The following is a 15,496-nucleotide window of genomic DNA, read 5'->3' as shown; positions in this document are numbered from 1 at the left end:
ATAGGCCGATTCTATGTAAGTGGGCAGGGAAAGATCCATGACTGAGACGCATTCTCACAATGGACGTTATAATTTTACTTGAATGTTTGAAGTTCGCAAACGATGTCTGTCTTGGTATGAATGCCTGTATAGATAAAATTTAACTATTGATTCTTGCCTGTCAAGGATAAATCTTATCTGTCGATTTTGCAGCGCCTCTGTCCATATACCACTAATTTTCGTGGCTTCTTCTTTTCTGTTAAAATTATCCCCATGCTTATCTAGTCGCCAATGCCACATACTCGTGTGAGGCAGCATTATCAGCACCTTACAATGTTTTGAAGGGACCTCATTGTGTGTCTCCATTTGGCCGGCTGGCCGAGTCGTGCAGTATCCAGATTTGCAGGACATTCGGATGTGAATGTGTGAAAACATGAGGTAGGCATATTCGCGCGCAAGGCTCCGAGACCACATCTGACCACCACAAGGGAGAATTGGGTTATTGCGCACCCAAGCACATCGTAAGCCCTTCATATCTGCTCCTTCCATACGAGAAAAAGTAATGGACTCCCTACAGCATTCTGTGCCATCCCACACCAACGGTCGAAGACTAGCTGCAGTTGTACTAGGAAATTAGTGACATGCATAGGCTGCAATTAACAGCACAACACAAACGCCTGTATTTGGAACGGTACAATGACCGGGAGGCATGGACTGTTGGTGAATGGCACTGCCTTATGTTGAGCGATGAATCCCTGTTCTGCACTACCCAATTTGACCACTGTCTGCGAGTATGGCGGCGACTTGGAGAGAAGTCACATTCTACCAATGTTTTGGAGAGGCACAGCGGTATTGCTCCTGGCATCATGGGGTAGGGAGCCATCGGGTGTGACTGCAGGTCATGGCTGATAGTGTTTGAGAGAACTCTGACAGCAGAAGGATACGTTACGGACGTCTTCCATCCTCATGTGTTACATCTCATGTGGCAGTATAGCGATGCCATTTGTCAACAGGATAAGGCTCGTCAAACACATGGCCTCTATGAACTGTCTTCGCCACTTTGAAGTACTGCCATAGATCGCCAGATCTGTCTCCAATAGAAAATGCGAGGTACCTGCTCGAACGTAAACTAGGTCCCAGTGGCAGTGTCTGGGATAAAAGGACCAGTTACAGCCGTTATGGACCATCTTGACTTAGGAGTGGATATAACGGCTTTACACCAAATCACTGCATGCATCCACGCCAGAAGGCTGCAATGCCATACTGATAAGGGGACTCGTACTGACAAGTTGTACGTAAATGTGACTTGGTGTTGTAACCACTGAAAGAACATCACATACCCTCTCAACCTGTGAAGTTTAATTCCCATCTTCCTTTCCGGATGCTTAGTTTTTTTCTGTCGGGCAGTGTCCTGTCAACTTTGAAAGCAGCTGCCCCCGCGCATGAGCGTATACTAGCGGTTGTGTCTCCTGTGTCAGGTTTGTAGACGAGTAATGTGACGTAATTGAGGACACCTGCTGCACTGCTTTAGTGTATGTTCGTTGTTATGAGGATAAATACATTAATATTACCTAATTACAACATTCATATTTCAGACTCTGGAAATAAATAATTATGTCTGTAAGATATTTGTCCGTCGATGCCAGTAAAAATTTAACCTCAAGTTAGTTTACGGATTCTCCATATTTCTTATAGTGGTCCTAAACATCGTTTATTTTGTTTGTTCCTTTTTCTTTATTTTCAAGCCCTGTTTAAAATAGGAATGCAAGTTACGAACGAACAAATGTCTAACAACGTGTATTTCTGACAGGTGGCTCCATCATCAGGATGATGCAGCATTTTATCGGCACTGATGCGTTCTACGACGGCCTTCATAATTATCTTTTACAGAAGTAAGTACTTAAAGCAATAGAACATTAGAATTTTCTTGTAAACAGAAGAAAATTTTCTTTATGTGAAAAGAGACACACGTAGTAACAGGTAGGCATTTAAATGAAACTTCCTGGCAGATTAAAACTGTGTGCCCGACCGAGACTCGAACTCGGGACCTTTGCCTTTCGCGGGCAAGTGCTCTACCAACTGAGCTACCGAAGCACGACTCACGCCCGGTACTCACAGCTTTACTTCTGCCAGTACCTCGTCTCCTACCTTCCAAACTTTACAGAAGCTCTCCTGCGAACCTTCGCCCGCGAAAGGCAAAGGTCCCGAGTTCGAGTCTCGGTCGGGCACACAGTTTTAATCTGCCAGGAAGTTTCATATCAGCGCACACTCCGCTGCAGAGTGAAAATCTCATTCTGGAGGCATTTAAATATTCGAAAAAGAACGGAACAGTAGACTATAATATTGATATGCTGGACAGATATGAGCAGGAAATAACTGCAAAGCTAAACAGGCAATCATCGTAGGCCGTACCACTCTCTCCTTCCGGCTCCTGGATTTCTTCCTTACCATCTGCACCCAACCTGTCTGCCTCTCCCCCACCTCACCTACCTTGGCCTCACCATTTATCGTCACCTCACCTGGTTCCCTCATCCCCGCTCCATCCAATCCAAAGCCCACAACCGCCTCCGACTCCTCAAACTCTTCTCTGGCCAGACATGGGAGTTAAACCCCACACCTACAAATCCTTAACCCGTCCCATCCTCTGTTATGCCAGTCCCGCCTTGATATCCGCCCCTCCCCTCCCCAAATTCTACAAGTCCCTCCAGATCCTTGAGCGCCATGCACTCCACCTCGCCTTTCATATACGCTTCCCATCCACCACGCGGATCCTCTATGACCTGATTCCTTTTCCCCATCTGCTCCTATTCCTCAAACATATCTGCATACTCTACACCTCCTGCCGCTTTGGTCCCTCTCATCCCCTGGTTGCTCCTGTCCAACCCCTGCCCTCTGCCCCACCTTCACTGTTGTGTCCCCCCTACCCTCCATCCCTACACCCTTCATCTCCTTTCCCAAGGTGGTTTCCATCAACTCTTCCTCCCGAATGATGCCCTCTCTCCCTCCATTTATACCTCCTATCAACTCTGATCCTCATCTTTCCTCTGTCCTTACCCTGGGATCCCTCTTCCCCTGCTTCCATCCTGTTTTCTCCCCACCTAACCTCTCTCTGCCTCCCTTCGCCCCCCCCCCCCAAGTCCTTTTGCATTCCCCTCCCCTGCCTTTCCCCACTCCCTGTCGCGTCTGCCCAGCCTCCCCCCCCCCTCTTGTGGGTCCTCATCCTCCATTGGCTTCTTACCCCTGCCCCCCACTTCGTTTTTTCCTCCCCTTCCACCCTTTTCTTTCCCATCATATGTCCAGGTTCCCCCCATCTGCCCTCGGCTGTAGTATGTCATATTTGTGCCAACTTTTTAGTGCAGTGTTCAAGTGAGTGTTCAGTTTTTTGGACAACATGGTTGTGGAGATGAGTGTTCAGTGTTGTGCGTCTTTCCTAAGTGTTGTGAACAGAAATCATGCTGTCACTGGGTGTGAAGTTTATATCTCTTGCGAACAGAAACCAGACTGTCACCGTGTTTTTTAATTGTCTGTCTATTATTTTTCTGCTTCCTGTGTATTTTATTAGCATCATCAACCCTTTGTTTTATGTTTTAAGTTCCACTATTTTCCATCATTTTACCATTTAAGTCACCGATTTTATCGCCAGCTTTTATTATTTATTATCTTCATCTTTTTAAAACAAATTCTGTAGGCTGAAGAACGACGTACTAAGCAGCTGCCAGTCCGCCCCCTTCGGAGGGGGGGGAGGGGGGGGGAATCGAAACTCAATAAAGAAAAAAAAAGCAAAGCTAAACATAACTTTCTCACACAGGAATACTTAAAACAGAAAATCACTGCCAAATTGTCACAACTCTGTTTTGAACGTAGTCGCTGTCAATAACTGGCGCAGAACACTCACACAGCTAGAAGAAAAGTACAGCCTCACTGTACGGAACAAGTTCATGAAAGTAACGGTTCACGTAAACAAGTTATTCTTTAAAGCTTCCTCGTTTCAAACACTCAACAACTGCCGATCTTAACTCAGTCCGGAAACTGTAGGTAACCGTCTCTACAAGTTGATTTATCAAAGAAACAAAACAAATGTACCGAAATTTCAGTTTTACCATTTTTCTCTGGGCTAAGATTACACAGAATAAAATTGAAACAAAAATCAAAAACAGACAACAAATACTTGCAGCTCCAATACGTAAACTGATATCATTTACGTTATTATCAGTTCGACTTTTTCTTTGTGGAAGTCCATCTTCGCTACTGAATGAAGGACTTTTAATAATTGTTTTTCGTGTCATATTTTTTTAAGCATTCTCTTTAGCTTGTAATACATGAATCGAGTTGTACTATAAATATGTGGAGCGTAATAGTGAAGCAGATTTTGACTTGTTGTTTATGGTATTTTTAAGTTGTAAGCACTTTTTATTGGATGTTTATCTTTTTTTAAGTATTAGTCACCGTGCAACATGTGCCGGAGTTGTCGCTCAAATGATTGTGCTGCTCACTAGTTTCACATTGTGCAGTTTCCAATGTCACTTACGTAAGCCTCTATCTTATGACGCTTTGGATATATAGTATACTGGGAAGGGGCGGGGCAAGATGGACTAATCGACTGGAGAATGGCGAGGGGAGCGGTTCTACAATAGTTCCTTTTGGTTCTCGTGTGTCCTTGCGGGTCTGCTTGTGTGTGCGTGTTACCTTCTTTCGTTGCTGGCTTATTCATTTGAGTATATCTGTGTCTGTGCTGAGTGGGGAAAGACTTTGTATGGATCTTGCTATCATTTATTGCCGCTTCTGCAAGAGGCAGCTTGAGCATGTTTCTATTCTAGTTTTTTGTACAACCTATCGATCTGCATGCTGTGGCACACACATAGTGTCAGTTGCCTAAAACTTGTACGCTCTTTATTTCGTGAACTGTTCAAGCTACCGAAAACAAGTTACCCGCTTATGGTATTACGACTAGTGGAATGTAATTTTGTTGCTTGTCTATTAGGCTCAAGTCTTGTATCAGCCGAGACGCAGAAACAAGTACAGTTTTTAAATGAATCAATACAATTTTAATTGCGTTCGACAGCTCTTAAAAAGACGGGTACAGTGGTATAATGATTGTTAATATTGGCGTTAAACTGTTTCGCAGAAATATATGAGGAAAAAAGCTAAAATGAAAGGCAGAGCGTTCGGCATCGACTGTTGTGTAAGCACTGCCAAGTGCTGCTCGCGCGCCAGGCTCTGTCATTGTTTGGAGCCTCTCGACTCTTGTTGCCACAAAAGCTGTTCACTAATGCATGAGTCTGGAAATATATTTATAATACTTTCCCGAGGCTTATTCTGATATGCTAGAAGTTAGCGTGTAGGTCCAGTTACGACATTCGATGTTGTATCTTTGTCATATCAAGTTGGGTCATGAGGACTTACGTTTAATCTTATCGGCGTAGGTCTGTCGTCTTACTGCACATACCGACAAACCCTGGCGTGAGGCCCCAGATGCCGGAGTTTAGATCGCAACAGCCGATTCCGGCGGCCTTGTAATTTTGTATCATTTTTCCGATACCACTGTTAAAAGCTTTAATGTCAACATTAATAACACTTATATCGCTGTAACCGCTTTTTAACACATTTAGAATGTTCGCCCTACTGTCTGGTATGAGCAGAAACTATAATTAGGTCATATCTGCGTACTATCGTACACCGATATCCTCGATTCGATATTTTCGAGGCCGGCCGGTGCCGAGCGGTTATAGGCGCTTCAGTCTGGAACCGCGCGACAGCTGCGTTCGCAGGTTCGAATCCTGTCTCGGGCATGGATGTGTGTGATGTCCCTAGGTTAGTTAGGTTTAAGTAGTTCTAAGTTCTAGCGGACTGATGACCTCTGATGTTAAGACCTATAGTGCTCAGAGCCATTTGAACCATTTTTGATATTTTCGATGGTACCGAAATAAAAGGGATGCAAGTTTCAGGTTCTTCACACTAAGTGCTAGACATATACAATCTGGTCAAAGGAATCCGGGCATGTATTAGGGGGGATTAATATAGGATGTGTCCACCCTTCACCTCTGTGACGGCTTCAGTTCTGCTGAGGACACTTTGGATGAGGTGTCTGTGGAGAAATGGCAGCCCATTCCACGACAGGAGCCGAAACCAGAGAAGTTAGTGATGTTGAATGATGAGGCCTAGAGCGAAGTCGACACTATAACTCATCCCAAGGCTGTTCTGTTCGCTTCAGGTCGGGACTCTGGGCAGGGAAGTCCATTTTAGGAATGCTACTGTTCACAAATCACTGTCTCACAGATGTAGCTTTATGACAGAGTGCAGTGTCATGTTGATATCACAAATATCCAGAATGAGATTTTGATTCTGCAGCCGAATGTGCGCTGATGTGAAACTTCGTAGCAGATTAAAATTGTGTGCCGGACCGAGACTCGAACTCAGAACCTTTGCCTTTCGCGGACAAGTACTCTACCGTCTGAGTTACCCAAGCACGACTCACGACCCGTCCTCACAGCTGTATTTCTGCCAGTACCATTTCCGGGCGGGAAGGCGTGCCGTTCCCCGGCACGAACCCGCCTCGCGCATTACTGCCTAGGTCCAGAGTGCCGGCCAGTCTGTGGATGGTTTTTAAGGCGGTTTTCCAACTGCCTCGGCGAATGCGGGCTGGTTCCTCTTTTCCTGCCTCAGATACACTATGTCGACGATTGCTGTGCAAACACATTTTCTACGTAGGCGTACACCATAATTACTCTACCACGCAAACATTGGGGTTATACTCGTCTGGTGTGAGACATTCCCGGTAGGTCCACTAGGGGCCGAATCGCACAATAACCATAGGTTCGGTGTGGGGCGGCGGTGGGGTGAGTGGACTGCTGTAGCCTGTTGTGGGACCGAGCGAGGTGGCGCAGTGGTTAGACACTGGACTCGCATTCGGGAGGACGACGGTTCAATCCCGCGTCCGGCCATCCTGATTTAGGTTTTCCGTGATTTCCCTAAATCGCTCCAGGCAAATGCCGGGATGGTTCCTTTCAAAGGGCACGGCCGACTTCCTTCCCCGTCCTTCCCTAATCCGATGAGACCGATGACCTCACTGTCTGGTCTCCTTCCCCGAAACAACCAACCAACCACCCTGTTGTGGGGGTGTGTACCACTGCGGGCTACGCCGGGAACGACGCCTCTCCGTCGTTTCTAGGTCCCCAGTTCCATGCAATACAATACCCCGTCTCCTACCTTCCAGACTTCACAGAAGGTCTCCTGCGAACCTTGCAGAAGTAGCACTCCTGAAAGAAAGGATACTGCGGAGACATGGCTTAGCCACAGGCTGGAGGATGTTTCCAGAATAAGATTTTCACTCTGCAGCGGCGTGTGCGCTGATACGAAACTTCCTGGCAGATTAAAACTGTGGTGAGGCACTTGCCCGCGAATGGCAAAGGTCCCGAGTTCGAGTCACGGTACGGCACACAGTTTTAATCTGCCAGGAAGCTTCGTATCATAATTATCGTTTGCGAACAGTTCCTCTGTTGCACACAGTACACAGTGCTGTAAAATATGTCCATTTTCTTCCGTATTTAGCGTTTTCTTAAGTGCTATACGGGGACCACACCGTAACCAGCATACTGTAACACCATCTTCTATATACGTCACTGTTGGCGCTACACATGGCGGTAGGTAACGTTCTCCAGCTACTCGCCAAACCTAAACCATTCAATCGGTTTGCCAGAGGTACAGCGTGATTCATCACTGCAAATCACTCGTTTCTAATTATCCGCTGCCCAGTGGTGTCCTTCTTTACACCAGCTTCAGCATCGCTTAGCGCTGACTACAGAAATGTGTGCCTCATGAGGAGCTGCTCGATCACTGCACCCCTTCTTTTTAACTTCCTAAGCAGAGTCATTGAGCTAGCTGGACTCCTGGTAGCACTTTGGAACTCTTGAGTGATTCATTTCGCCGATTTCCCACGATTTTTTACAACCACGCTCCGCAATACTCGACGGCCCACCAGTACATGAGCTCTGTCTGGTGCTGGTTTCTTCGTGTTTCCATTTAAAGACACATCACCAACAGTCGACTTCTGCAGCTTTAGAGGACTCAAATGTCCCCATCGTACTGTTACTCAGCTAACATCCTGTGTTTAGTCCACGTTCGAAGTCATTGGGCTCTCCTAACTGACCCATTCTGCTGTGACTGCTTCTCTACTGGCAACATAGTATCCTCGCCTCCTTTTAGACCTAAACTCTGGTGACATCTAGCGGATAACTCCGCATTACATACGAGTGTCCTGATACTTTAATGGAATAGCGTATATTAAGCTTCCAAAATAAGTGGTGCTCAATACGTCTGGTTACTACACTACTGACTGATGACCTCAGCACTTAAGTGCCATATTGCTCAGAGCCATTTGAACTACACTACTGGCGATTAAAATTGCTACACCACGAAGATGACGTGCTACAGACGCGAAATTTAACCGACAGGAAGATGCTATGATATGGAAATGATTAGCTTTTCAGAGCATTCACACAAGGTTGGTGCCGGTGGCGACACCTACAACGTGCTGACATGAGGAAAGTTTCCAACCGATTTCTCATACACAAACAGCAGTTGACCGGCATTGCATGGTGAAACGTTGTTATGATGCCTCGTGTAAGGAGGAGAAATGCCTACCATCAAATTTCCGACTTTGATAAATGTCGGATTGTAGCCTATCGCGATTGCGGTTTATCGTAATGCGACATTGCTGCTCGCGTTGGTCGAGATCCAATGACTGTTAGCAGAATATAGGATCGGTGGGTTCAGGAGGGTATTACGGAACGCCGTGCTGGATCCCAACGGCCTCGTATCACTAGCAGTCGAGACGACAGGCATCTTATCCGCACGACTGTAACGGATCGTGCAGCCACGTCTCGATCCCTGAGTCAACAGATGGGGACGTCTGCACGACAACAACCACCTACACGAACAGTTCGACGACGTTTGTGGCAGCATGGACTATCAGCTCGGAGACCGTGGCTGCGGGTACCCTTGACGCTGCATCACAGACAGGAGCGTCTGCGATGGTGTACTCAACGACGAATCTGGGTGCACGAATGACAAAACGTCATTTTTTCGGATGACTCCAGGTTCTGTTTACAGCATCATGATGGTCGCATCCGTGTTTGGCGACAACGCGGTGAGCGCACATTGGAAGTGTGTATTCGTCATCGCCATACTGGCGTATCACCCGGCGTGATGGTATGGGGTGCCATTGGTTACACGTCTCGGTCACCTCATGTTCGCATTGACTGCACCTTGAACAGTGGACGTTACATTTCAGATGTGTTACGACCCGTGGCTCTACCCTTCATTCGATCCCTGCGAAACCCTACATTTCAGCAGTATAATGCACGACCGCATGTTGCAGGTCCTGTACGGGCCTTTCTGGATACAGAAAATGTTCGACTGCTGCCCTGGCCAGCACATTCTCCAGATCTCTCACCAATTGACAACGTCTGGTCAATGGTGGCCGAGCAACTGGCTCGTCACAATACGCCAGTCACTACTCTTGATGAACTGTGGTATCGTGTTGAAGCTGCATGGGCAGCTGTACCTGTACACGCCATCCAAGCTCTGTTTGACTCAATGCCCAGGCATATCAAGGCCGTTATTACGGCCAGAGGTAGTTGTTCTGTGTAGTGATTTCTCAGGACCTATGCACCCAAATTGCGTGAAAATGTAATCACATGTCATTTCTAGTATAATATATTTGTCCAATGAATACCCGTTTATCATCTGCATTTCTTCTTCGTGTAGCAATTTTAATGGCCAGTAGTGTATTTGAGACTCTTTCTTTTCCAGACATAAATATGGACCTTACATGAACGAAATTGAAAGTTGTTAACTTATACAGTAGATGCTACAAAACGTCACTACTGCTCACAGCCAGTTTAGCAACGCCACGGATGACATCCTGTTCGCGGCGATGGACGCTGTAGCGTCCTCTTCGGACCTGCCTTCCGACGCGACTGTGTCATCAGTGATGCTGCCCTGGGCGCGGCAGGCCGGATTTCCCATCATCACCGTCACCAGGAACTACTCGGACGGCTCCGCTGTCGTCACGCAGGTGGGCATTACTTGCAAGTTGCATATGTTTCCACAATGACGTACTAAGAATGACCTTTCCTTGGGCGCACCGTATGCACGTACCACAGCTTTTCATTACAGCAAACGACATTCGTCATACTAAACTTAATTATAAGCGGAAGGAACAGTCAGAAGGCAATAATGTTTGGCAGGCAGGTCACCAAAAAAAGACTCAGTACTGTCGAAATCAATCTTCCAGACCAATAGACATATAATACATTATGGATGCAGCAATCATAGTTTTTTTGTTTCATTAAACGTTTCGAGGATTTTGCTCCTCCAAGTATCCTATCCTGTCTTTCCTAATAAATACAAATAAATTTTTAATATAACAAGTTTTTAAATCGGACTAAAAAGAATAAAATAAATAAAATAATTTCTCCTAGCCCCATACAGATTCCCACCCCATACAGATAGTCCCGAAAATTCGTACTTGTATATTCTTAGTAGCTGTAACAATACTTGTAAGATTTATAACGTAAAACGTCCCACATTTGCCACAGCTATTAAAAATTCACAACTAAAATTTTTCAAGATTATCTTATGGGGTCGGGAATCTGTGTAAGGCTGGAAGAAATTATTTTATCGTTTTTAGTCTGACTGAACAAATTCTTACATAAAAAATTTATTTTTATCTAAATAATTATTTGGTAACTGATAGGACTACGTCTGCGGTATTTTTTTTAAGCTGTACCGGTCCAAAAGTTCGGGAAGGTGTCACGTTCCTGCTGTGGGGTTTTAGTGTAACTGACGGTACCTCGTGACATCCACAGAACCGTTGGCTGGTGCCTGCTGATCCTAGCGACGAGACGACCTGGACGGTGCCCGTGACGTACACGTCCAAGTCAGAGGCCGCCTTCTCCACCGACACGAGGCTGTGGCTCACCGACACGACGGCGCGGCTGGACAACGTCGCCGATGCCGCAGCAGACGACTGGGTCATCTTCAACCTCAACGTCGTTGGTAAGTGACCAGCGACGTCTCAGTCACTGTCATAATAAAACAACCGGCTGGAAGGACGGGAAAAAAATTGGAGACCACCACCGCACACTATGCTCAACATAAAATTGTGCAAATGAAACGAAAGATCACTACATTAGCTTCGATACCAGTCCTTTGAGTAAACCGTACTATTTCTGAGCTGGAATACGTGCAAAATCTGAAACGCTCATTTTCCATTTAATTAAGCACCAATGGGCTTCATGTATTTCGGAAGCAGTTTAGCGCAAATCTGAGCGAGAGTGTACTGTGGTTGTGAGGAATTAAACGTCCTTTGCGCTAAAACAGACTACTGCAAATAGTTAAAGAAAATTTACTAGAAAAATCTTGAAGGCACACCTTTGAATTACTGCTCTATATAAATCAGATTTCAACATTTGCTATATCTCTTAACATGCTAACAAACTCCCTCTGCTCAAAAATTCAGCTGTCTGAGATTCCAGCTAGCTCGATGGAGTATCCAGAAGGTCTCTTCGGAATCAGTGTTGGGAGCCAAGCCTCTGATTCGTGTTTGTAACGAGTTAGCTACCTTGAACATCTGGGCTGCCAGGTAAATTTTCAGAACAGTCCCATTTGAACTAAAGTGCGCGTAATTTATGACGGCGGCCGAGTTTAGGTTCGTTCTGCGCATCTGACGTCACAAAACACAGTCAGCCAATGAACAGAGAACGACGTTGCCAGAGCTCGACTGCAGTACAGAGCACGGACGAGTGTCTTCAGTTTTAGAAACGTTCAGTCATAAATAAAGTAACTGAGCGAAAGCAATGTCTTGATAGCAGAATTTCTTTTAAAGAAACTTCGGAAAAAGCATTCTTTATACCAGTTGCTTCATGTTCTATTAATTAATTAATTAAACCAAACAAGCAATATGCCTCCCAATTCAGGCGATAGCAAGGAAAGATGTTTGTATCATTCTCACTAACCGCTGTTTCGCAATAAAGAACAGCGGTAATTGTTTATTTCCTATTGTACTTCGATGAAACGTGAGTAATTCATAGTCATACCAACAGTATTTGTCGGTATTTTGCGTTCTCGTTTAAAGTCCTCCAGTATCTACAGTGAGTGATGCGCTGCGTTAGCGTAATGGTTAAAGTGTTTGGCTACGAAGCGAAAGGTTCCGAGTTCATACCTTGTTCTATGCTTAATATTTTCTTTATTTAAAAACAATATCGAAGTGTGTTACTTCATGAATTTTATTCGTTTGAATGTAATTTTTTGAAATTTCTAGTGGCAACTAAAATCAACCATATGGAAAGTATGCGCTATGGACTTTTACCTCTGTAAACTCTTCAAAATTTCGTGCAGTGGTTTACTACATTTAATGCTGCACAATAACTGCGTTGAACATCGAAACAAAATTAAGTCATTTTTGAGGGGAAGGTGTCAGTCAAGAAGATGTGTAAAAATCAAATTTTTGGGCCAAATAGTTTTTGTGAAATCGAATGATAAAGTGTGTCAAAGCTGTCGGAACACTATGTGTCTGCACAGGCGAGCAGTGCAGTGATGACAAAATTGCGCACAGCGCGGATTGCAGGGAGCACGTCTCTGTAGCAGCGAAAGGTTTAATACAGCCGTGGTGGCTTTATTTCATAAACTGCGCGCTCCCCCCCTAAACGTAAGTTTGCGAACCATACTATACTATGGCGCTGCTTATCTTGGCGTGTGCAACTGGCAACGCAGCAATCTCCCGCGTCTGGGCGGGCATGTGGGAACCGCCAAGATAGAAGAATTGAACTATAGTGTAATAGTTCTAGCGTACGCCAACCAAACTGTTTTCTGCGTGGGACCTGTACACAGGAGATTGCTTCATTTGTTTTGAATCTCCAGTCTCAGTATTGTTACCGTCTCACACTATCGAGGCATAATATATTCTACATCTGTATAGACATTCCGTAAGCCACCGTATGGTGCGTGGTGGGGGGTACCTTCTACCGCTAATAGTCATTTCCTTTGCTGACCGCTAGCAGATAGAGCGGGCGAAGAACAACTGTCTATATGCCTTCGTACGAGCTCTAATTTCTCTTATCTGATCGAAGTGATCCTTAGGCGAAATGTACGTTGGCAGCAGTAGGGACATTCTACAGTCAGCTTTAAATGCAGTTCCCTTAACTTCCTCAATAGTTTTCCACGAAAAGAGGGGCGTCTTCCGTCCGGGGCTTCCCATTTGACTTCACGCAGCATGTCTGTACCAGTTGCATGTTGATTCAGCCTACCGGTGACAAATCCAGCATCCCACCTCTGAGTAGCTTTGATGTCTTGTTTTGAGCCGACGTAGTCGAGATTCCGAGCACACGAGCTGTACTCCAGAATGGGTCGCATTAGTGTTGTACATGTGGTCTACTTGACAGATGAAACAAACTTCCTTAAAATTCTCCCAATGAAACAAAGTCGACTATTCGCCTTCCCTACCAATGTCTCTTTACGTGCTCAATCCATTTAATATTGCTTTGCAGTCTTACGCCTGGATATTTATTCATCATGACTGTGTCAAACGGCACACTGCTAATGCTGAATTCGAACCTACGATGTCATAAGAAAAACACACCCCGCGAAGTCTGTGGAAAGTTGTTCTATGAGGTGCATTCAAGTTCTAAGGCCCCCGATTTTATTTCTCTGGACTGGAAAGAGATAGAAACATGCGCATTGTTTTAAAATGAGGCCGCGTTCATTGGCAGCAGAGAGCAGCACCGTACGGCAGATGGAATTTTACTGCCAGCGGCGAGAATGAGAACTGTTTTAAATACTTAAAATGGCGACGTTTTCCTTACTTGAACAGCGTGCAATCATTCGTTTTCTGAATTTGCATGGTGTGAAACCAACTGAAATTCATCGACAGTTGAAGGAGACATGTGGCGATGGAGTTATGGATGTGTCGAAAGTGCGTTCGTGGGTGCGACAGTTTAGTGAAGGCAGAACATCGTGTGACAACAAACTGAAACAACCTCGGGCTTGCACAAGCTGGTCTGACGACATGATCGAGAAAGTGGAGAGAATTGTTTTGGGGGATCGCCGAATGACTGTGGAACAGATCGCCTCCAGAGTTGGCATTTCTGTGGGTTCTGTGCACACAATCCTGCATGACGACATGAAAATTCGAAAAGTGTCATCCAGGTGGGTGCCCGAATGCTGACGGACGACCACATGGCTGCCTGTGTGGCATGTTGCCAAGCAATGTCGACACGCAACGATAGCATGAATGGGACTTTCTTTTCGTCGGTTGTGACAATGGATGAGACGTGGATGCCATTTTTCAATCCAGAAATGAAGCGCCAGTCAGCTCAATGGAAGCACACAGATTCACCGCCACCAAAAAAATTTCGGGTAACCGCCAGTGCTGAAAAAATGATGGTGTCCATGTTCTGGGACAGCGAGGGCGTAATCCTTACTCATTGCGTTCCAAAGGGCACTACGGTAACAGGTGCATCCTACGAAAATGTTTTGAAGAACAAATTCCTTCCTGCACTGCAACAAAAACGTCCGGGAAGGGCTGCGCGTGTGCTGTTTCACCAAGACAACGCACCCGCACATAGAGCTAACGTTACGCAACAGTTTCTTCATGATAACATCTTTGAAGTGATTCCTCATGCTCCCTACTCACCTGACCTGGCTCCTAGTGACTTTTGGCTTTTTCCAACAATGAAAGACAGTCTCCGTGGCCGCACATTCACCAGCCGTGCTGCTATTGCCTAAGCGATTTTCCAGTGGTCAAAACAGACTCCTAAAGAAGCCTTCGCCGCTGCCATGGAATCATGGCGTCAGCGTTGTGAAAAATGTGTACGTCTGCAGGGCGATTACGTCGAGAAGTAACGCAAGTTTCATCGATTTCGGGTGAGTAGTTAATTAGAAAAAAAAATCGGAGGCCTTAGAACTTGAATGCACCTCGTACAGGCAGGATATCGTGAAAGTAGCTCTTTGTAGATGACTGCACAAGGATGGCAAGTTAATCATCGACATGAATACTTGTCTTTTTACTCATAAACAAAAGACCCCATTCCCACAATGCATCAGGCAACATTCAACCTCGAGGTGCGCCGTATGTTCTGCCTCATCGGTAAGTATTGTCAGTAATATCAAATAACGCGAGTACTATGTAAAACTGAATTTTTGCAGAGAGACTTTCAGGTGAACGGCGTCTTGTGCAAAGTTTTGCAGCTAACTAAAACATAAATAAATGTAATGCAATGCACATAGGCTGCGATATACACTGAAGAGCCAAAGAAACTGGTCCACGTGCCTACTATCATGTAGGGCCCCCGTGAGCACGCAGAAGTGCCACAACGCAAGATGGCATGGACTTGACTATTGTCTGAAGTAGTGCTGGAGGGAACAGACACAACGAATCCTGCAGGGTTGTCCATAAATCCGTAAGAGTAAGAGTAAGAGGGGGTGGAGATCTCTTCTGAACACCACGTTGGAAGGCTTC

General features: G+C 45.5%; 1 protein-coding gene across 1 annotated transcript in view; it reads left to right on the top strand.

Moving 5' to 3' along the window:
• The window catches only part of LOC126175204 (aminopeptidase N-like), a 223,922-nt gene that overhangs the window by 103,252 nt on the left and 105,174 nt on the right, over nucleotides 1-15,496 (top strand). The window contains exons 9-11 of the mRNA XM_049921813.1: nucleotides 1,790-1,871; nucleotides 9,874-10,054; nucleotides 10,848-11,037. Coding sequence (XP_049777770.1) covers nucleotides 1,790-1,871; nucleotides 9,874-10,054; nucleotides 10,848-11,037 — 453 coding nt within the window. The remainder of the gene's footprint in view (nucleotides 1-1,789; nucleotides 1,872-9,873; nucleotides 10,055-10,847; nucleotides 11,038-15,496) is intronic.

The sequence above is a fragment of the Schistocerca cancellata genome, chromosome 3, assembly GCF_023864275.1.
Source record: "Schistocerca cancellata isolate TAMUIC-IGC-003103 chromosome 3, iqSchCanc2.1, whole genome shotgun sequence".
Lineage (NCBI taxonomy): Eukaryota > Metazoa > Arthropoda > Insecta > Orthoptera > Acrididae > Schistocerca > Schistocerca cancellata.
This window is presented reverse-complemented; position numbering and strand designations above follow the sequence as displayed.